The sequence below is a fragment of the Mauremys mutica genome, chromosome 1 (genome assembly GCF_020497125.1).
Source record: "Mauremys mutica isolate MM-2020 ecotype Southern chromosome 1, ASM2049712v1, whole genome shotgun sequence".
NCBI lineage: Eukaryota > Metazoa > Chordata > Testudines > Geoemydidae > Mauremys > Mauremys mutica.
Genome location: NC_059072.1, coordinates 168,443,922 through 168,466,852, shown reverse-complemented (window position 1 = coordinate 168,466,852; position 22,931 = coordinate 168,443,922). Strand labels below are relative to the sequence as shown.

Below are 22,931 nucleotides of genomic sequence, written 5' to 3'. Positions count from 1 at the left end.
TGGAATAATGCAACAGAAAAGTTTTGCAACCCTGTGTAGAGGTTCACGTGTTTTGTATAATAGGGATGCTCATTCTCTCAAATCATGAAAATCTTGATCTCAGACAATGCTCTAGGTAAGAGCAAAAAGGAAGCAATATAGAATAAAAGAACCCATATCGTCTGCTAATGTGCCCCACTGAAGTTCTGGACCTGAAAGGAAGGATTTCAATACTATCTCGAGACTGACCAAAAGATCCATTACTGAAGTGCTTCCAGATTTAATCACCTTATGCCGTAGTCCATAGTGTGACTGTTGCTGAACGTTTGTTGTTAGGTAAAACGGACTTGTTATTTCCTTCATCCATATATTATTAGCCATGGTCTTGTAACAAGTACACATCATTTGGTCTTAACAGATATATATTTAAAAAAAAAAATCCTTCTGTGGACCAGAGTTTTCTTCCCCACAAGAAAAGAGTAAAACCAGACCCGTTTTCAGAACAGCAACATTCTAGTTCCTATTTGCTATTCATATCAAATTACAGCACACCACCTTCAAAAGGCGATCCCGGGAACTTAAATTCATAACTCTGCTAGACACTGAAAACAATGGATTTAACAGCAACACTGCTTTTATAGCTCATTACATGAATTTGTAACACAACAAACACTACCTGCTACCATTAACTGCCCACTTTAGATCCTTTACAAAAATGCTCCAACTGTCCACTTCCTTTCAAGTGACCAACATGCCTTACCCCTTCTGCTAAACAATCTGTCCCAACTTGCATTTAGCTCAGACACTCTGCTTCCTTCCCCATGAAGAGCAGCTCTTTATAGCTCAAAAACTTCTACCTTCCACCAACAGAAGCTGATCCTATAAAAGATATTACCTTATCTACTTTGTCTCATTCATACCAACGTCTTTTAAATGTATTGGGTATCAACGGGAGTTTAGGTATCTAATGTGTATAAGCACTTCTGAAAATCCCACCCGTCATTAGGAATCTTCACTTGTACTTTCAGAAGGGGACAATATTTACTACAAATGCCTGGTTCTCATGGTATTCCTCCGTGCATTTAACACGATCTGTGTGTTACCTTGATCTTCACAACTTCTGTAGAATACACTGATCCTTTTACAAAAAGAAAGCAAGCAAGGGGAAAGAAAAAAAAAGTGTCCACTCCCTTGATGGATGTGTTTGCAAGCATCCTTTATGAATCTTGGTATGTACAGATCCCCCAGCCAGAGAGATAGCAGAAGAATTATATAGTCTTAAGCATCCCAAATGTACTTTTTAATATATGTGTTCATTTTAAAAACTACTGAGCTCTGAATCTGCAGACTATAATTTACCTGTTTCAGCAAGTAGGGTCTTCCAGTAGCCAATATGAAAATGGGAAAGTCAAAAGATAAATAGCAGCAATTTAGTGAAGTAATAGCTATTCCAGATGTATTTTTGGCACACCTTACTCTTGGCACTTAGGTTAACTGAATGGATCATGTCAGACCTCTGAAGACTATTGTATTAAGAGTTCTGAATAATATTTTCTGTTATCGATCATGGGCAATTGTGACAAATTGTAGCCTATCACAATGAGAACACATACCTAAGAATTTTGATTAAATAAAAAGCATATACTTTTACATTAATTAACCAAATATTAATTTGTGGATTATATTAAGGATGACATGCGTATTTATATTAAACTATTGCTTAAACCAGCTTCCAGTCTTAAACCAGTGAAGACGCCCCTTCAATACTACAATATACCTTTTGTCCACATCATATTTCTTTTCTTTATATTTTATTCTGTCAAGGATCCCTACCCTCTTGAAAAAGTGACAGAAGAGGAATGCAGAGTTAAGATGGCAGAAGCCTTTCAATTCTGTCTCATATCCAAAGCAGCAGCATACCCAAAGTATTTAAATATGTTAACATTACATTCCTCTAGTTTTAATGAAACATTTTTGTTTTCTACCCAATAATCCTTTTGTAGTTTTACTGACAAACATGTTACAAGGTTTTGACTGCCTGAGATTATTGAAGAGCCACAGTACTTCCCCCTTCCCCTCCCCCCAAAAAGAATCTGTAAATATTCAGCTGTCAACCCAGTGTCCTGACCAAACTGCAGCTCAAATTACATTTTTCTCCCTCACCAAGGTTTCTGCTTTAGCTTCCACTGAATGTAGAATTATTTTCTTATTAACCTAATCATGTAATGAGGATACGTGAATATCTTAGATAGCTCTCATATTCCACTTCACCTATGGTTGTATTTCACAGGTGGGCCAATTGATCCCTCTTTTACCTTGTTTCATTGGTAAAAAGCGTTGGGATTTTTCCAGTTGAAAGGACCTATATGAATGTAACGTGATGATGTAACAATCATGCCTACTATACTTTGAGCGGAAACTGTTTTGCCTCTTCAGCTACCTGTTTTTGTACACTAACATTCGGTCTGAAATTTCCCATTATTGATTTTTGCCTAAAGGTAAATCTTTTTGTTTCAAAGATTAAACATTCAGCCATTTTAGAACAGAGAAGGTAATTATCCCCCCCCGCCCCCATCTTGAAACAAATTCTAACCACTTCTTTTAATGGATAACTTTAAAAACAGCCAAACATTAAAATTTAAATCTGCTATACAACTGGCCTTAATGAGCAATTTATTCATTAAGTTTGAATAAACTGGTTTTTAAAATAAAAGTTAAAACACGAATGAATGAAAATTCTACATTGAGCATGCACATTAGAAAATAATGCAAAGCTGTTTGCTGATAATTTAGAAACGGTAGCATTACACAGGCTATTCAAATACGCTCCTTCCTACTTGTTTACAGGAATTTACAAGCTCAGCTGCTGAAGCAGGAAGGGACTGCCAGCTTGAAAGACTTAAGTTATCAAGTAAGGGGTGGTGGATCTTGTAAGTGACGTCACTTAGCTTCAAACTAAAAAACTTACATCACTGTTGTCTCCCCTTGAGTCCCTTAGTTACTGAGAAAGGAATTTACAAGCTGCACTGGTGATTAGCTCTGGATTTTTGTTGCCCCTCTCCCCTTTTTAAAAAAAAAAAAAAAAAAAAGACAAAACAGTTGGATTGGGCTCTTTGTTCCAAGAACTCTGGTTTGATCATTTAAATGTCTGATTTATCCAGAACTCTTGTTCTTCATCCAATCTAAACTTGCTCAATGCCTACATTTTTGCAGCACAAGTTCTCTAGGCACCTATGTTTTTCCCTCTGAGAATGTGGACTGCAGCCCCACACCAGGCAACTGGACGCCTCGGCCCCAGAACGATGCATGAATCAGGAAAAATAGGAGTGTGATTGGAACTCATCTACTGGATTGGGCCTGTATAGGTGAGCTTTAACAAAACATGCAGCATCTCCTGTTGATGCTGTTCCACAGTGGATAGAAAATTAAGGGAAAAAAAAGTCATTGGAGCTGGGGGACTGGATTCTGGGTCTTCTACCTCCCAGGTGAATGCTCTCACCACCAGGCTAGAGTCATTCTCATGCTTGCTCCCCTCTGTCTCTCTGGCACCATGATTCTTTCATTATTTATTCAATATGAAACTGCTTCAACAGGAGAGATGAAGGCAGCCCCACATCAGAATATCCCATAGCCCAGCAACTGAGAGGAGAGAAATCCCTGTTCAAACCCCTTTCTCCCCATCATGTGAAGAAGGGACTTGAACTGGGTTCTCCCACATTCCAGATGAGTACCCGAACTGCTGGGCTAAAAGTGAGAAGGGAGCTTAAGCTCCCCTTCCCCTCAAGCTTCTTGCTAAAATGGCACTGGGACCTAACTCCAAGAGAGGGCTTGCATGTGAGATACCCCAGCAGAGGCAGGTGCCTCCCTGCAGCCTGGATTATCTCAGAGAGGGATGAGGTTTAGCAAACACACCCCTTGGTTTGGCATCTCCCAGTGGATAATTTAGGGAAGGAGCCACCTAATAAGCTGGCTTTTGTCAATCCCATTTATCTCTCCTAATTCATTGTATAGGGAATGTAGGTGCCCAACTCTGGCTTTGTGAATCCCAGTGATTTTCTAGGCACCTGAAAGTTAGGTGTGGCAATGCTCAGTGTCACAACGCCCAAGTTCTGTTGTGAACCTAGCTCACTCTGCTACGCAGACAGCTGCACTTGCATATTCAAAATCATAAACTATTAGCTAGCAAAGTTTATTCTATTCTAATGCTCAGTTTACTGACAAAAAAGATTTGCTCTTAATTAGCAAACTAACATTTTTAGTTTGATTGAAAGCTGCAATATAAAGGATAGTGCAAATTTTACACGTGATAAATCATTTAATGTGAGTAGTCCCATTGAAGCCAACATGCAAAGAGAACCACACAAGTGTTTTAGAATAATTTAGTTACTGTGATTTGTAAGGAGAGAAATGTTTCAGGCAGTTTTTTGCGACAACAAAATTACTATAGCATATCTGCATGACATAGTAGTTTAATTTCTTATTTTTTAAACTGCATGTTTTATATGAAAGGTTACAGGTAACTACACAGCTACAGTTTTAGATGTAGTATTAGCATACACCAGGGGTAGGCAACTTATGGCATGCGTGCCGAAGGCGGCACACAAGGTGATTTTCAGTAGCACTCAAACTGGCCAGGTCCTGGCCACTGGTCCGGGGGGGTCTGCATTTTAATTTAATTTTAAATGAAGCTTCTTAAACATTTTTAAAACATTTTTAAAACCTTATTTACTTTACATACAATAGTTGTTATATATTATAGATTTATAGAAAGAGGCCTTCTAAAAACGTTAAAATGTATTACTGGCGCGCGAAACCTTAAATTAGAGTGAATAAATGAAGACTCGGCACACCACTTCTGAAAGGTTGCCAACCCCTGGCATACACAGATAATACCTTAAATATTTTCCTTTCCTGGGTGCTGGCTGGTGAGTCTTGCCCACATGCTCAGGGTTTAACTGATCACCATATTTGGGGTCGGGAAGGAATTTTCCTCCAGGGCAGATTGGCAGAGGCCCTGGAGGTTTTTCGCCTTCCTCTGCAGCATGAGGCACGGATCACTTGCTGGAGGATTCTCTGCAGCTTGAGGTCTTCAAACCGCAATTTGGGGACTTCAATAACTCAGACATAGGCTAGGGGTTTGTTATAGAAGTGGATGGGTGAGATTCTGTGGCCTGCATTGTGCAGGAGGTCAGACTAGATGATCATAATGGTCCCTTCTGACCTTAAAGTCTATGAGTCTATCTGGTGAAGACAATGTACTGTGCCTTTAACTATGTACTGTGCCTTTAAGAGCAGGGCATAGGTTAGAGGGAACTGGATTGGGGCAGTTTAGTGGCAGATTCACAAAAGACACACAGCTAGGAGCTCATGGCTCTCTTTTAGCTTTTGCAACTGTTTTAGTTCTAATACTGTAAAGCCTTACTTCTAAGAATCCAGACTGTTTCTCCTTTTTATGAATTCACAAGACAACATAGGCATTTTCCTTTAAAACCTATGTACTATACCTACATGTGTATATTACCTGCATATATTTCTATGCAAGAACAGCTTTAAAATACTAAGCAATTTAACAGAAACTGAACAAATGTAGATTATGAAGTATTTTTTTAAAAACAGAACCAAAGCACCAATACACTGAAAACAGTATTTGTAAAACTTAAGTGAGATTAATAGAAGACCTTTCTGTAAGACTCCATGTTATTTTATTTATCAATAATTATGTTTTCCTTTTTGAGATGTATATACACATTTCAGTTTTGCACCCTATTGGTTTTGCCTTATAAAGCCCTAAGCTGCTTGGAACTTGTCCTGTGTGTAAACTCTCCCATGCTGTACATCAAGGGCTCCCAACTGTAATGGAGTGAGGTTTTGAGCAGTGGCAGAGCTTGGGGGGTGGGAGCGCAATGCGTCATTGGTGGTGTCACCTTCAGTAAGTACCTATTGCCTTGAAAAGGCACCACACATATGCTTAAAGGCCACAGAGGGGTGGGGTTGGAGGGAATTGCCCGCCCTCCTGTTATCTTCATCACTGGCACCCAGAGCTTTGGATTGGCACCCTTTGTAATAGACTTTGTATTAGACTGAAATCTTAAATGAAGTGCCCTGGTAGTACCGACAAGCGTCATCTATAAAAGGCTATGCAACTACAATTTAGACCAATGTCCAAGACTAGAGCCTTATACGTTCTCCATAACCAACAGATTCTCATACTCTACTTACACATCCACTCAAATCGCTCCCCTGGAAAACCTGGAAGAGGAGATATACTTTGCAGTGATACTTGAAGATGGTCATCAGATCTAGGAGTAGGCTGAACAATACAGGAAGTGACTTCAAAAGCTCAGGACCTTTACTGAAAAATTCCTATTCCAAGCCCTTCACTATTAGACTACTGTACTGTTAAGCTGAGTACTTTAGCTGATATGAATTGCCATTGCAGTAAATGTACAAGGGAAGAGATGATCTGCAATCTATTTAACCCAACTCATATAGATACTGTAAAATAATGTTTAAATACCTTCAGCTGTTGATGTAAAATTTAGCGATTTCTGAAGAAAAATATAAACTTCTGCTTCTAATACCACATCAAAGTCTTTTAAAACAAAAAAGGATCTTAATTTAATTTATGGAAAAATACCAAAAACTGAATAAATGGAGAAAATGTTTGAGGAAAAATAATTCTTATAACTCAACTACTACATACTGCTAGTTGAAATATTAAATTATAATCTGTCCACCAATCGTGACCTCTATCTTCATCACTATCAACAAAACAAATAGCTACAATTTGCTGTTCCATTGTGAAAGAAGAGAGCACATAACCTTTTTCAGTTCTGGAAAATTAAAACACTTCTTTTTTTCAGCCAATATTTTTCATAAAATAGAAAAAAGCTTAAATCTGCAGGTCTACATTTGTCACTGAAAGCACAGGTACTTAGCAAATTAAACCCATTATACATTACATTATATATGCATGGTGCAAGTCTCCTAGGTATTAACCTCATGTTCTAAGGACAATTTAATCTGACTGGACAACCTGTCACGGAACTAGGAAAAGCAAATTCTCATAAAGTTTCCTATGTAACACATTCCTCTAATGACTGGTTGATATTCCATATACAAAGTGTTCTCTGTGAATATTAGCAGTCCTGTTTGGTGACTGATTACACTTTCAGCTCAAAATTATGCGAGGGCAAACAGCAGCCAGCTTCAAAGTGTAAAAAAAATACACACCTAATCTACTTGATTGTATAAGGACACCAGCATTTTTTAATCCATTATAACAAATGAAAGAACACTTGCAAATGATCATACAGCTCAATTAAATGAAAGCAGTACAAACACCCATACTGCATTTCAAACACAGCCAGTACCCTAGCTGTTATTGTTTTTAGCACTAATATTACAGTAGTATGAAGAGAGACTCCAACCAAGATTATAACTCCACTGTGCTAGCCACTATATCAGACACATAGCTGAAGTTCCTGCCCCAAGGAACTTACAAGGTAAACAGACCAGAAACACAAAGGTTGGAGTAAAATATGTTCCCATTTTTGTAGCCAAGGAATTGAAGCACAGCAAGAATAAGTGTCTTTCCCAAGCTGACTCAGTAATTCTATGGACCCGGAGAAGAATTCAGTGTACCCTGAAAACTTGTCTCTTTCACCAACAGAAGTTGGTCCAACAAAAGATATTACCTCCCCACCTTGACTCTACAATAATTCTGTGGCAGAATCAGGAACTGAACCCAGATCTACAGTCCCATAAAGACCATCTTTCATCTCTAGGATCTAGGTCCACAGAGAGTTTTTCTGAAGCATTTGTAACAATCATTTTATTTATTTGGGCAGAAGCTAATTAAAAATGTGCTTGAGTCTCTGTAATACAGAGCAAAAGCAAATACAACTTAAAATACCCTCTAAAACATTCAAATGATGGGGTCCAAAGGGAAAGAAACATTGAAAATGAAGATAGTAAGTGCAAGGTCATGATCGCTATATAAGCAGTGAGTTTGGCTGTTTTTAAGACCAATGTTTTTAAAGTGAGGAGGGACAAAATGAGTGGGATTTCTGGGGGTAGGAAGGAACGAATGGTAGAGACCACTACAGAAAATATGCAATTGTTCCTGCCTTCAGATGCAATGGTGGAAATCCCAAATACCAGCTGGTGAGCAAGTGCAGGTGGCACACACGGCGTGAAGGGCAGGTCTCAAATATCCAAGACCAATATGGTTAAAGGGGTTATAAAATCTGTAGTTCTAATATGTGTCAACCTGACTGTTTAGGGAATCAGTGTAAAGAATGCATGAGAGACATAAGAAGATTGTGTCTCCTTTCCACATTCTCTCCTCTCCCAGCCCTTTTTGTTCCATGCCTCTCATTCTCTTTTTCCAGGCTGTAACCTTGCATGGAACAGCACCATGAAATTCACCATTCCTTATTAAAGTTTCTCTTAGAAACTCACTTCTATCACATCAACTACAAGTAGCCTTTTTTTTTAAAATACTGATTTAACAGAACCATTAAGATGGATACATGTGTTATTGAGATTCCACATATTCTTAAAAAGAACAAGAGTACTTGTGGCACCTTAAAGACTAACAAATTTATTGTAGCATGAGCTTTCGTGAGCTACAGCTCACTTCTTCGGATGCAGAGAATGGAACACACAGACAGGAGATATTTATACATACAGAGAACATGAAAAGGTGGAAGTATGCATAACAACAGGAAAAGTCTAAATCAATTGAGATGAACTCTTATCAGCAGGAGGAAAAAAAACTTTTTGAAGTGATAATTAAGATGGCCAATAGAAAGTGTGAGGAGAACTTAACATAGGGAAATAGATTCAATTAGTGTAATGACCCAACCATTCCCAGTCTTTGTTTAGGCCAGAGTTAATTGTATCTAATTTGCATATTAATTCGAGTTCAGCAGTTTCTCTTTGGAGTCTGTTTTTGAAGTTTTTTTGTTGCAAAATTGCCACCTTCAAGTCTGTCACTGAGTGGTTAGAGAGGTTGAAGTGTTCTCCCACTGGTTTTTGAATGTTATGATTCCTGATGTCAGATTTGTGTCCATTTATTCTTTTGCGTAGAGACTGTCCGGTTTGGCCAATGTACATGGCAGAGGGGCATTGCTGGCACATGATGGCATATATCACGTTGGTAGATGTGCAGGTGTACGAGCCCCTGATGGCGTGTCTAATGTGATTAGGTCCTATGATGGTGTCACTTGAATGGATATGTGGACAGAGCTGGCATCGGGCTTTGTTGCAAGGATAGGTTCCTGGGTTAGTGTTTATGTTGTATGGTGTGCGGTTGCTGGTGAGTATTTGCTTCAGGTTGGGAGGCTGTCTGTAAGCGAGGACTGGCCTGTCTCCCAAGATCTGTGAGAGTGAGGGATCATCTTTAAGGATAGGTTGTAGATCTTTGACGATGCGCTGGAGAGGTTTTAGTTGGGGGCTGTAGGTGATGGCTAGTGGCGTTCTGTTATTTTCTTTTTTAGGCCTGTCCTGTAGTAGGTGACTTCTGGGTACTTTTCTGGCTCTGTCAATCTGTTTTTTCACTTCAGCAGGTGGGTATTGTAGTTTTAAGAATGCTTGATAGAGATCTTGTAGGTGTTTATCTCTGTCTGAGGAATTGGAGCAAATATGGTTGTATCTTAGAGCTTGGCTGTAGACAATGGATCGTGTGGTGTGTCCGGGATGGAAGCTGGAGCCATGTAAGTAAGTATAGCGGTCAGTGGGTTTCCGGTATAGGGTAGTATTTATCTGACCATCGCTTATTAGTACAGTAGTGTCTAGGAAATGGACTGCTTGTGTGGATTGGTCTAGGCTGAGGTTGATGGTGGGATGGAAATTGTTAAAATCACGGTGGAATTCCTCGAGGGCTTCTTTTCCATGAGTCCAGATGATGAAGATGTCATCAATGTAGCGCAAGTAGAGTAGGGGCTTTAGGGAACGAGAGCTAAGAGTTGGTATGCATACTTCCACCTTTTCATGTTCTCTGTATGTATAAATATCTCCTGTCTGTGTGTTCCATTCTATGCATCCAAAGAAGTGAGCTGTAGCTCACGAAAGCTCATGCTACAATAAATTTGTTAGTCTTTAAGGTGCCACAAGTACTCCTGTTCTTTTTGCGGATACAGACTAACACGGCTGCTACTCTGAAACACATATTCTTAGTACACTGTCTTTCCTCTACCATTCTCACCGCTTATTCCAACATGCCGTATCTGAATTTATATTTGCACACTCTTCAAGGCAGGAACCTTGTTTATGTCAGAAGCTTTGCCTAATTTTGGGCACTCAAAAATTACTCTGAATAATTAAAAGGTGTGTCAGACAAATGTGCCATCATGCTGCCACATCCTGAAAAAGCTGCAAACACTGGAGCAATTTTATTTTGTGCTTTACAAACAGAGAATTGGAATAAAAGAGCCTTTTGGTCTCAAGGGCAGACCTTATTATTGTATGGTATTCATGGGACAAAGGTGAAACCATCACAGCACATGCAAATGAAAGAAAAACACTTTCATGATATCTCCAAGTCCACCTATGAGAGTTTCTATGAAAAGGTCGTGGTTACAAGAGATGCCAAGATCTTTTACAAGACTTACTACTTCAAACATGTTTCCTAGGCAAAATGAGTACATGAAAGCAAGCAAAATATAGATGAACTCTATAAAGTAGAGCCACATCTATCTTCCCACAGCTCAGGGAAAGACCCTGTCCAATGCACAGAGCTGGCAACATAAAATAAAGTATTGTTCCAGAAAAGAGACTGAACTTCTAGGGTTCACAAGGCAAGAGATATGCTGATGACACACCATTGTCTACTAGTGACACTCTGTTTAGAAGTGAACTCACCAAAAGGCCATTAGACTCAATAAATTATGATGATTGACAAGGACATTAGAGACACAAGCTTGTCTCCCTCACCAACAGAAGTTGGTCCAATAAAAGTTATTACCTCACCCAGCTTGTCTCTCTAAGGCCATGGGACCGATACAGCTACAACTACACTGCATCTGACAAGGACATTCATCTCCATATTGGAACCTACTCCAGATATCACTGTTTAAGCATTCAGTCATCTAAAAGCAGGAGGTTTGAGACCTGAAGATGGGCCAGACCTCTGCATGTTAATGGGCACTGCAGTCCATAGAGTCACATTATTTCTCCAAGAGGTTCACCAAATGTTGACTATGATTGAGCAACAAGATTGAGCCCTGTGGGACTCCACATGTGAGTGCCTGTTGGGAGACGCTGCAGCTTTCCATCATAACCATCTGGTATATATCGGAGACGAATGAGCAAAACCAATTTTGTGTAACTTATTCCTTTCTGCAAGGTATCAAGTTAGCAGCACTTCATGGATGATTGTGTCAGAGGTTGTTGAAAGATCTATTATCAATAGCATGGATGCCAAGCCTCTGGAATGCATCCATCAGTGCAAAAAGGTCATAAGTAGATTATCTATTAGAACAACCTGTGTCGTCTGTTTTACATCCAGGCCTATTGCCTCATCTAAAGTATCTATGGTGTTATAACGGTCAGGTGCTGCTAAAGCTGGCTCACCTATACCTCTTCAATCAGGAAAGCTCAGAAATGGGTTAATGGTTGGTAGCAGCCAGTGATTATTTTTAAAAAATAGTATCCTTTTTTAAAAGATAGAAACATTATAAAAGCAGTTATCCGTGATTATCGTTAGAAATGCTTCATCACAATTAAAAGAAAAATCAAATGTCTCATGGAAAAAGTTAATGAAAGTATTAATTCAATTATCAGTCTCATTTTCAAAAGATCTTGTCATAACAGTCTCTGGCCTAACTTTTCAAAAGGTGACTACTGATTTTGAGCCCCTCCAGTTTTGGATGTATGTGTCAGATAGGGATGTCTCAATTTTTGGATGCCCCATCACCAGTCACTTGTGACAATTTAGGATTTTACATTTCATACGCTCTTAAAAAAATTACTTGGCATAGGGAAGTAGAATTTTGCAAAACTACTCTAACCTACTTAATCCCAAGGCATCTCTTGCCTCCAAGTATACAGCAGTGGATTTACACACAGTGAAGGGGGGGGGGGGGGGGAGAAATGGCACCTACTTATATATTTGTCACTTCAGAAAAATCTAAAGTTACATGTTTTCCAAGTGTATTTTAAGCAATGATTTTGTTACAATTAACTTTTTATATATTCACTGAGGACTTCTCATGTACAGAAGGATTTCACCATTCATAGTGGAAATGTTTCTCAAGCTATAACACCTGTCTTTTAAGTCAAACATTTTGAACAAGGTATTCTTATAAGTTATTTACAAAGTGGCTTAATCTTAGTTGTGGCAAGGTGAAGCTTTGTGCAGCTTGCTTAGAAGATTTGGTATCTTTAGGATTGTGATATTAGCAAGAAAAAGGAGCCAGCAGCAGAGTACTGGCTGCTTTAGTGCACTTGTGCAACACTATGCATTGTAAATTAACCACATTCTCCTCAGTATTTGCAAGAGTTGATAGACTAATTCTTTTGCAATAGGTGCTACAGGACAATTGTTAATTTCAACAGTCCTCACTTTTCCTTATTTCCTGCATTAAATTAACTGGTCAATTGCACAGAATTTTAAAACTATTTTCTCTCTTTTCCCTTCTTGTTAATGGAGGCTCTGACCCAGACTGCTTCCCAAACTCTGCCCCCTTTCAATAGAATGAGAAAATACTTTTAACCATAGTTTGGGCTCTGAATGGAAAACTTTAGAAGAGTCATTTTAGACAATAGGAGAAATACATGAGACTTATAAGCCTGATCCATTTGAGTCCCAAGTCTCTGTTTTACTTAGGTACTCGTTTAAATCAAAGGAGACAGAAGAAACACCATATAAACTTTTGTCCTGTAAACTACTCTGGCAGTGCTATCTAGCAACTGCCATTGTCTTAAGGGTCTGAGGATTGTCATATAAACCTTAAATAAGCAAATATATTTCTTACTACTCTGCTGTACTTGTTTTCTGTTGTCTTCCTGTCTGCAGCATCATAATATTCCCAGTGCTCCTTTGATTTACCACTGGTTACCTTCTGGCCTCAGACAACAGTAACTTACCCTCAAAAAGCTAGTTTCTGTCAATTACAGCAGAAGCATTCAAGGTCTTCCAATGTGTACCCATAGAAGCAAGCAAAATAAAATGCTTGGGAACTTTTTGTGGAAAAATAGGAGATCCAGATTCAGAGGCACTGAGAGATGGGGAAATTCTTTTATGAAAGTTATGATGAATAGGAATAATAAGTGGCATGGACAATTGCTCCAAGTTGCATCCTAAAATGAGTTGTTTTTTTTTTTAAAGAAATGGCTGATTTATATCTAAAGAAATTATGCTTATCCCCTCATACTAACCCCCTTGTTAGAGATTAAACCTAAGAAACACCTTTAAATAGCGTTTTCTGAAACACCAAATACACTGATACAAGTTGAAAATTTAGAGTAAAATGAATTTACTAGCCTTTTTTATTGCTTAAAAGTCTAGTTATTTCAAGACTTGTGTTAAAAATAGTTCCTCTGTCTTGTAGATTTACGATCTCATTTTCTCATTGGTTCAAACCCACACTAAGATTTTTGCCTATTATTTGAAGAGTAGCTGTTAATGGCATTTAGAATATATCTGTACTGCAATTGGAGGAGTGACTACAGCTCAGATTTCAGATAGGTTAAAGATTGCACTGGTATGGCTAACTAGCATGGCTAAAAATAGCTGGGAAGACAACAGCAGAGGTTTCAGCGTGAGCTGTACAAGTCTGTCCAGGGTCCATGCTCTCACATCTTCACTATTTTTAGCCATAATAGTTAGATTAAAGCTAGCATGAGTATGCCTATGTGAGCTGCAATCATCCTTCCAATTGCAGTGTAGCCATACCTATAAGAACCAAGGAAATGCTGGGCTAGTTTAGAAGCACTGCAAGTTAGTGGAACAGATTCTGTATTACATCTTTTGCACCAGAGCTAAGGCCTCATATAAAGCCAATTAAAATCACTGGAAGACTCCAATAGGTTTTGGATGAGGCCCCAATCTAAGTTTTAATTACGGGTTTGCCAGTCTCCCACTGTTGTTCATATAGAAGTTACCCTTTTAGAAAATGGTTAGAATTTCTCTTTACACTTGTAAGCCTTTTTCCTGAAGGACCAAAATAAGCCTCTCATCCTTAATTTCTAGGAAAGATTAAAATATGTTTTAATTATTTTCTAAAAGGGCCAGGATATACAGTGCACTGTTCTTTGTATTCTAAGTATTGGTGATAAGGAAAGCAGAGTATATATTTGATTAACTGAACAGCAAATGAACTTTTCAGCTAAATCCTGGGACACTAAAAAGACTAGCCCTGAGACATCAGGAAGAACCCCTCCAAGAATATGAGAAGACCTGACACCAGCTCTCTGAAAACAACTAACTAGAAAAAAGGCCCTTGGAAAAGGAGGAATTACAACAAACCAAGAGGGGGAGGCTCAAAAAGGTGGTGTCATTAAGGAACTCAGCACCAGGGTCAGATACAGGGAGAAAAGGCTTTCTGAACGTCAGTCTTATTAACAGAGGAACACTTTTCAAAAATTGTGACTTAAAAAGCATAAAACAATGCCCCCCCCCTGAACTCTACCCCTGACTGCTGCAATAGCTGCTATTAGCACTAGAGTCACCTCTAGAGATTTATCAAGGCCACTTAGAAGGAATCTAGGATCACCAGCCACTCATTAGGATACCAGAGACACGTAGACTGGTCACGTCCACATCATATGAGCGATGGCTATGGGACCACTTTGTCTCCGGAGTTTGTGATTAACCACTCTAAAGCTGATGCTGGGGCGTGAGCAACTGGAGGAGGAGGCCTTGCAGTCAGAGATTTTTGGAGTTCCACTCCTCAAATCTATATGTTCCTTAAAAAGAAAACTGTCCCCAATGGATTTGGCATAGTGTCCCAAGAGCAGAGAGAGAGAAAACAAACCACAAAGATGTTTCTGAAAACAAAGTTCTTACTTAAAATAAACATTTCTTACCCTAATGCTTGAAATGGTGGCCATCTTGCTGAAAAGTGACATTTCACCATGCTTGACAGATCAGTGAAAGTTAGAGAGTTTTAAAGAGAAAATCATAAATGAGAAGAATTATACTGATTTCCATTTAAATAAAATGTTTAAATAGAACCATCACTGAGACAGGACTAACGTGTTACTTTGTGATGCCAGGCTCTTCTCTTAAATATCACTGGAATGAGGGGAAATGTCATAAGTGGCAAGGAAAGACCCCTATGTTAGATGAAGTAGCAGCAGCAATTACATAAGCTAAGTCAGACTGCTATAATTTCCTCAAATGTAGAATGTAGTAGAATTTTTAGAATGCTGTGCTAAGCAAAATGGATTCTAGTTTCTTTTGACTGTATTAAGTCAATGTTTAGAAGATTTAAAGCCTCTCATTCTGGAGAAAGAATGACTATTTGCATACAAAGGAACTTGAGAACTTCCTCCAATAATAGGCTTCCTTAACACACTCCAGTCTGGTTAGGTGTTGATATCATAACATTTGTTTTTGTGGATTCTGGTGCTTTGGGATTTGTTTTGGGGCAGTGGGGACGGTGGTGTTTTTTTTTTTTTTTTTTAGACAGACCCTTTCTTTTTTTCTTTTAACATGTAGATTACATTTCATTTATGTAATAACATTAATAGATCTGTTTCCCCATTCAGCTGCACAAATAACTTTTGCATGTACTAACAACTGGAGTGAATGGAAGTTGAGACTTAAAATGCAGCTAAACAAATGGTATCCAGTTATTCTACCTGTACATTAACTCTGCCATTTAAACCATTCACTTTTCACTGAACACACACCTTCACTTTTAAAAAAAATTTATTCCATAATATTTGAAGAGCTTCACTGTAGGTGTGTCACTGATTTTGTGCATGTTGTCACAGAGTTAGTTTATAAATTAGGTAATCTGCTATGAAAACAGACAGCCACCAAACGAAAACATAAGATGTTTACAGGACAGCCATTTTTCATCCCAGTGTAATGGAATGTTTCCGTTCCTCACACTACAGCCAACTTTTCACTACAGTTACCTCATGACTCCTCTACTTAGAAACACATACAAAAAACAAACAAAAAACCCCAATTCCCTGCCAGAGCAACAGGTAACTTTTCCTATTGTAAACTAATGACATATGTTCTAGGAAGCCAAACATTCTATTCATGCAGGTCTCCCTTTGTCACACTAGACAATGTAACAAATCTACATTATGGACTAAAAATTCTTTTGCAGTTATAAAGCTATTTTTGATTTAAAGGAATGTAAAAAGAGCATCTTAATCCTACTTTGTATAGACTCCTTTAAAAGCTGATTTTGTGTATTTACTCATTCATAAGAGATCACAAATACAGATTCAGAACAGTCATTTTTTATAGCTGAGTTATGAATATGAGCTCTTGAAAGTAGATATTTCCAGTGAAAATGCTGATATAAACTTCCTGCAAGTGTCAACATTATCTTATAATACTGTACAACCGGAAAAAAATTCTTTGTCAGATCATTTAATAGATCACCGTTGCTTGTACTACTTAGCACAGATAAGGTAACTGATAGCCTTTGCAGTGGTATAATTTGCTGTAGTGAAACCAAATCAATGCATTTTGAAAATGTAATATGAAAGATACATGTTCTGAAAACTGAAAATCATCTAAATAAAAAAATAGAGTCAGTGAATAATAGAGTCAGCTTTTCCCACTAATTTAATAACTTGAAGCAGAAATTGTGCTGTTAAACACAACAAATAAGATTCACTGAGAACATTTTTCATTCTACGGCACTGAAGTCTTGGTGGTAATACTCAGTAAGTAAGCTTTATTGTATGTTCAACCTGGAAAATGCAGAAAATGTGCAGTCTTACTTTTAAGGCAGCCAGAATGATTAATATTAGATTCCTTGCAAACAGCATATCTTTCAAAAGAAAGAGCCTGGTCTTGTGAGGCAGATGGGACATATTCAAATAATCCTCTTTTCTGTGATCTGGCCTTCTCAGCACAGAGCATGGGTGTCTTCTCTCAAGTTCATAGGCAGGTTGCAGTCATTGAAGAAGACTCTCCATTCCCCCCAGCCTGCTCCCTTCCTTCCACTTTCAAAGGAATATCCCCAGTCTTCTTCCTATCTTGCAAGGCAATGTATGCAAAAAATTATTGACTTTAGTAGTCTGCAGTACATAGCTCAATATTTCTCTGAAGTTTTCACACAACATCCTCACTGGTTCCATTGCAGCCTGCAGGGCTATTTTAGTTCAGCCATGGGTTAAGGATATTTCAAATTATTGCTCTCTTTCCTTTTCAGAGTTGTTCTAGATTCAAGCTGTCTGACCTCTTGGAAAAGCCCTCCCCACACTAGCAACTCAGGCCATCTGAAGGCTTCCAACTCCTCCCGGTGTTCTACCAAGAATTAGTCTTCCTTCTTTACTTGACTAGCTTCTGTCAACTATAGGACCAATTTCAAAGTGGAAGTGATTGTTTCTTTACTACATCTAATGAGTCCTCCCAGCTCTTCCACACTCAGTTTGAATGTACTCTCTCTTCCCCTGGCAGACATGGGCCTGTGTGGAAAGTCACACTGGATTTCCATTATATCCGAGTAATTTTTTCTCTCTAGTAAATAAAGGGATTACTTTATGGAATTCATTCTTCTTTTTCAGTCCCCTCAAATGGTAGCACTCCCGTCTAACTGCCAATAAAGGATATCATAGCACACAAACATCTCTTCTCTGCCTAAAAAGTAGAGCCAGTTTATCAAACAGCAGGAAATTTGGATGGAAATGCTGTCCACTACTGAACAAGTTCAGCCGATATCCATTGATCTGAAGAATGTTTACAGTAACTTTACGGTTACAAGTGTCTGTGCTGATTCATTTGGATATGTCGACTGTCTCTGATACTACTGAGCACAGTTTTGTTTACCAGTCCTGGGGGAGAAATGAATGCATCTGCTCTTTTTCTTTAGAAAGGTTGCAAAGGGAGGTTTATGATTATACTCCTCTTCACACAGGGAAGCATTTTACGTCCATTTTGCACTTGTATAAAATGTCTGTGTAAGGTTAAGGGCCATGGAGGATTATGCCCCCTTGGTTACATTAGTTAAGATATTTATTGCAATAAGTTCTACACGTCTGTTCATGGAAGCCATTTGGAATTTGAAGCTAGTGTAGCTAGTGTGGACGCCCGTTTATTAGGCAGAGATTCACACAGAGATCACCTTATACTTGTGCTCCAGGACCTGCAGGGGCTAACAAATTTTGGAGTTCAAGCTTTTCTATATATCCCTCAATAGTTTGGGTCCTAGTTATGAAGTGCCTCTCTCTCCATGCAATATCACCAGAGTTTAGATCAGTGGAAGGGGGTTGAGAGCTAAGAACGGAGGAGTCTCTACTCAGAAAATCATTTCCATCCCTTGGCAATCATGGCCCAGATTTGCTAACCTTACAGCTGTGCTCAATCCCAATGAATTGACAGGTCGATAGATACAATGAGGATTCATGGCAGCTGTCAGGGAATTTTTCTTTGGTGGGTTAATTGTTGTATGGCCAGTTCTAAAAACATTAAAATTTAATAATTATACATATTTTAGATTAAGATACATGCTACAGGTCATGAAATAATTACAACGACCTAGCGCCTAAAGACTGCCCCATCGATTATCCTCATCTGGAAGGTGCTCAGAAAAACCAGGACAGACTGAACACCAGTCATTCTATTCAGTCCTAAATGGCAGAGGCAAATTTAGTATGTCACACTCTTTACTCCTTTTGGGAAATTGCTTCCTCCTCCTATCCCCAGACCTTCTGCTGGCTGATGACCCAATTTTACACTCTGACCTAAGCCCATTAAATATTTTTGGGCAGTTCATGACAAAATCGTTGCTGAGAGAACTGGGCATCTTTGATAGAGTAGCTAAGATCACACCTCAAGCTAGAAAAAGATAGTGGTTCACTGGTTTACCGTCTGAACTGGTCCACATTAATTTTCTAGTGTAAGGGGCCCATTTGGGGACTGTTCTGTGAGATCTTCCCCTCTGGACGATTGCCTCGTACAAAGCTTATCCTGGACCTGAGATATGATATTCCTTGGTGGACTCTGGTTTCCAAAGATCCTAGAGGCCAACAGGCGCTGGTGCACATGCTGGTGAGTTTTAGTACACAGTGCTTTACAAACATTAACAGTCATAATCCTATGTGAAGTAAGCAAGTATCCTCCCTATTTTACAGATGAGAGAAACTAAGGCAAAAACACAGGATATGCCTTGACCAACACCACAGAAGGGTGAGGAGTTGGGATTAGAATGCTTCCAGTCCCCCAGGCCATGTTGTTTCTCATACTACCCCTCCTTTTGGCCAGAGGTCAACTGGAGACAAACACCCCTTCAAAAGCACAAACTAATATAGGGTGCTCTTAACTGCCCAGTGGCCTGTGGCTATCATTTTCATGGACCTAAGTAGTCAGCTATCTGTAGCTATTAAGAGGAAGCCATCAGTAAACTGCAGTTTTATGCAAAATCAGTGACAAACTTTCAACACTAACAGCAGATTTATGTTTTCAAGGCCATGGCTAGGAGGAAAAAAACAACTGGTGCTTTAAAAAAAAAAACACACGAAGGCAGAGATTCTCCTTTAGATGTGCTGGTCCCCAAAAATCATAAGGAACAAATAGCCATGGGCTCCCCCTGAACCAGAAGCTAGCTCTAGGCAGAAATTAATCTTTGATTTGTTGCATCCTGCTTTGTAACTCAAGGGAAATGACATATGATTGGTATGGGGAAACCAATACTGAAGAAAGCAAATTATTCAGGCAAAAGGAAAAATTGCCTTTTCACCACTTTTCCAGTTCAAATTAATTGCAAAATATATACCAACATACCATACAAATGCCAAAATTGAAATTTTTTGCCTCTGTAAGGACACCCCCAGTATGAGATATATATTTGAATAATTTTTGTTTAAAAAAAAGTTACCTAATTTTGAAACAGGCCTATTTATAAACACTTTTCACAACAGCCATGTGAGCTAGGTAGCCACAAAAGTAATACTATCCATATTTTAGTGACGGAAAAGCCAAAACAGATCAAACAGCAAAGCAGAGATGATGAAGCGGAGATTAGAACTCAAGAAATCTGGACATCCAATTAATTAGACTGAACGGGCAATAGCACATTACCTGACAGCACAATCTAGCCCTAAATGGTTAGAGCTCCCTACAGGCCAGACTAGTCAAGGCTCTACGCACTTCCCTCCCATATTCTTGTAGAAGGGAGTAGCGACTGCATGGGCTTCCCCTCACCTGGTGCTGTGAGACAGAGAAGCCAGGTGGTAAGTGAAAGCATGTGTATGGGGAAGGCAGGAGGTACAGATTTTATTTTCCCATATGAGGCTGCATTACATTCAGCCATGATCTAACCCTAATTTATGTAATTAAAAAAACCCAAAAAACTAGGTCATTAGTTTTTGTTTTGTAAACAGGCAAAATAGCTAGACCACAAATGAAGACCAATATTGTATGACATTTCATTTAAAAGAAGAAAGGCAATTTTTGAATAAGAGGTACAAAAAAAAGCAGCATTTGTAATTCACTGTAGTTGTGGAATGTGATCTGTAGCAGCAATCCCAAGGGATTAGAGTGGCTTGATTGTGTTTACTGTCAATTCCATGTCTTTAAAGGCGAAACTGGTAGAAGGCTCTCTTTACAGTACCTGTGTGTAATTTGACAGCAGACCCATGCTTATTTTAGCATGTTCGGCTTCCCCAATTTATGTGGCTGACCTTGTAATTGGAAAACACATATGCAGGGCTAGTGATGTACAATGAGAAAACCCAGCTTCAGTTCAAAAATATGCATTTTGACTATTAGTAATGTGTGACATTCCTCCTTTAAAAAAAAAAACAGTGCTGAGAAATGGCACCTGATAAACTGAAGAGATTTGAAATTAAGTTGTAGTGCTCTGTGTTCTCATTCATAGTAAATAATTCCTTTCATTTTTTTATGAGTGGACTTGTTTGTGTTGAAAATTATAGATGCCAGTTATGGCACTCCTTAGAGAGTGCACTACCCTGAGGTTTGATTTCAAAAGCCAGGCAGTGTACAGTACATTCATTGCTGACAAAAATTCATTTAGAGTATATTACATCATTCTTCAAGAAGTCTGCAAGAGGGGTAGAGTCAATGAAGGGAAACCTGAAGTGATCTCTGATGAATTATTGTGTTAATCGTTTTGGCACCAGTATGTCTGGTGTCTAATGCTTATGACTTGCAGCTTATCAAACAGCACAGTACTAAATTCCTGATATATTGTGTAAACAAAAGATGTATGCAGCAATACATGCCTTTGTAGTGAATTGTGGAAGTAGAAAACTAGTTAAGGCAGGGGGAAGAGGGGAAGAAACCCCTCCTCACCACCCTGACACACACCACATTTCAGAAATACATAAATAAGACAGAAGGGGGTTCCTGGTGCAATTCAGTGTCCATTCCCAACATTAAAAAAGATAAAAGGGTACTGTCAAGGCTGTTAGGCTTAACTATAGACCTACTGCAATATACCAGCTCTGTTTGATGTTCAGACACAATGTACTTGTATGGACACATATGCATTTAGGGTTGCAGTCTCTTCTCAGAGCAGGTTTTATACATGCTCAATACCTGGCCTGATTATAAGAATCAAGAAAGGAACGAGAGCAGAAAGGAGAAAGGTAGAATGTGCAGCCGACAAACCCTATTCTCTGTTTGTGTTAAGAAGTCACACCTCTGAAAAGCTAGGATTTTATGTACAGTTCATTATCGCTTCCATTTTGTGTGTGTGGGGGGGGGAGGGGAAAGAGTGGTGACATGAGACTTTTGAGACCAAAAGGAAAAAGTTTAAGAAGTTGATGTACTTTATAAGTAATAAAACAAATGGCCCCACACCATGGGCAAAGCATTCTAACCTGTCGGGCCATGAATGCTCACAAAATTGGGGTGGAGTGCGGGAGGGGGTGCGGGCTCTGGGGTGGGGCTGAGGTTTGGGGTGCAGGGGGGTGCTCCAGGCTGGGATTGAGGGGTTTGGAGAATAGGAGGGGGAGCAGGGCTAGGGCAGAGGGTTGAGGCATGGGGAGAGGCTCAGAGGGTACAGGCTCCAAGCGGCGCTTACCTCAAGTAGCTCCCGGAAGCAGTGGCATGTCCCTTCTCCAACTCCTATGTGGAGGCGCAACCAGGCAGCTCTGCACACTGCCCCATCTGCAGGCACCGCCCCTGCAGCTCCTATTAGAGCATGTAGTGGGGTCATGCGGCGGCTTCCAGGAGACGTGTGGTGTGGCCGAGTCATATGGTGCAGCTCACGGGCCAGCTTAAAACGGCCTGTGGGCCATAGTTTGCCCAAATGATTTATTTTCATTAAACATGAATAAAAAAGGAATACTACAATAATTGGGAGGGGAAACTCCTGCAGAAAGGTTTGTATTAAAACAGGAAATGACTCATGGCCAGCCAGGGCAGCAATCTGCCTGAGATAAGAGCTGCAAGCCACTCTCATAGTGATGAAAGGGAAAAAAAACACCAAAGAAAACACCTAGGGCTTGGCTACACTTGAGAGTTGCAGCGCTGGTGGAGGCTTTCCAGCACTGCAACTTAGTAACTGTCCACACCTGCAAGGCACATCCAGCGCTGCAACTCCCTGGCTGCAGCGCTGGCTGAACACCTGGTCTGCTTGGGGTATAACGAGTGCAGCGCTGGTGATGCAGCGCTGCTCGTCAGGTGTGGCCACACACCAGCGCTGTTATTGGCCTCCAGGGTATTAGGAGATCTCAGAATTCCTGTTCAGCCACTCTGCTCATCAGTTTGCACTCTACTGCCCTGGCCTCAGGTGACCTGCCCTTTAAATGCCCCGGGAATTTTAAAAATCCCCTTCCTGTTTGCTCAG

The 22,931-nt window shown here is 39.5% G+C and overlaps 1 protein-coding gene across 8 annotated transcripts in view; it reads right to left on the bottom strand.

Moving 5' to 3' along the window:
• ALCAM (activated leukocyte cell adhesion molecule) overlaps positions 1 to 22,931 on the bottom strand; it is a 173,817-nt gene that overhangs the window by 79,511 nt on the left and 71,375 nt on the right. For 5 of the 8 annotated variants that reach the window (XM_045001827.1, XM_045001832.1, XM_045001828.1 and 2 more), the window contains exon 1: positions 16,897 to 17,053. The exons of the other annotated variants lie outside the window; for them this stretch is intronic. In XM_045001827.1, the coding sequence (XP_044857762.1) occupies positions 16,897 to 17,038 (142 nt within the window). In that variant the 5' untranslated portion in view covers positions 17,039 to 17,053. Of the gene's footprint in view, positions 1 to 16,896; positions 17,054 to 22,931 lie in introns of those variants that run through there. 8 annotated transcript variants of the gene reach the window in all.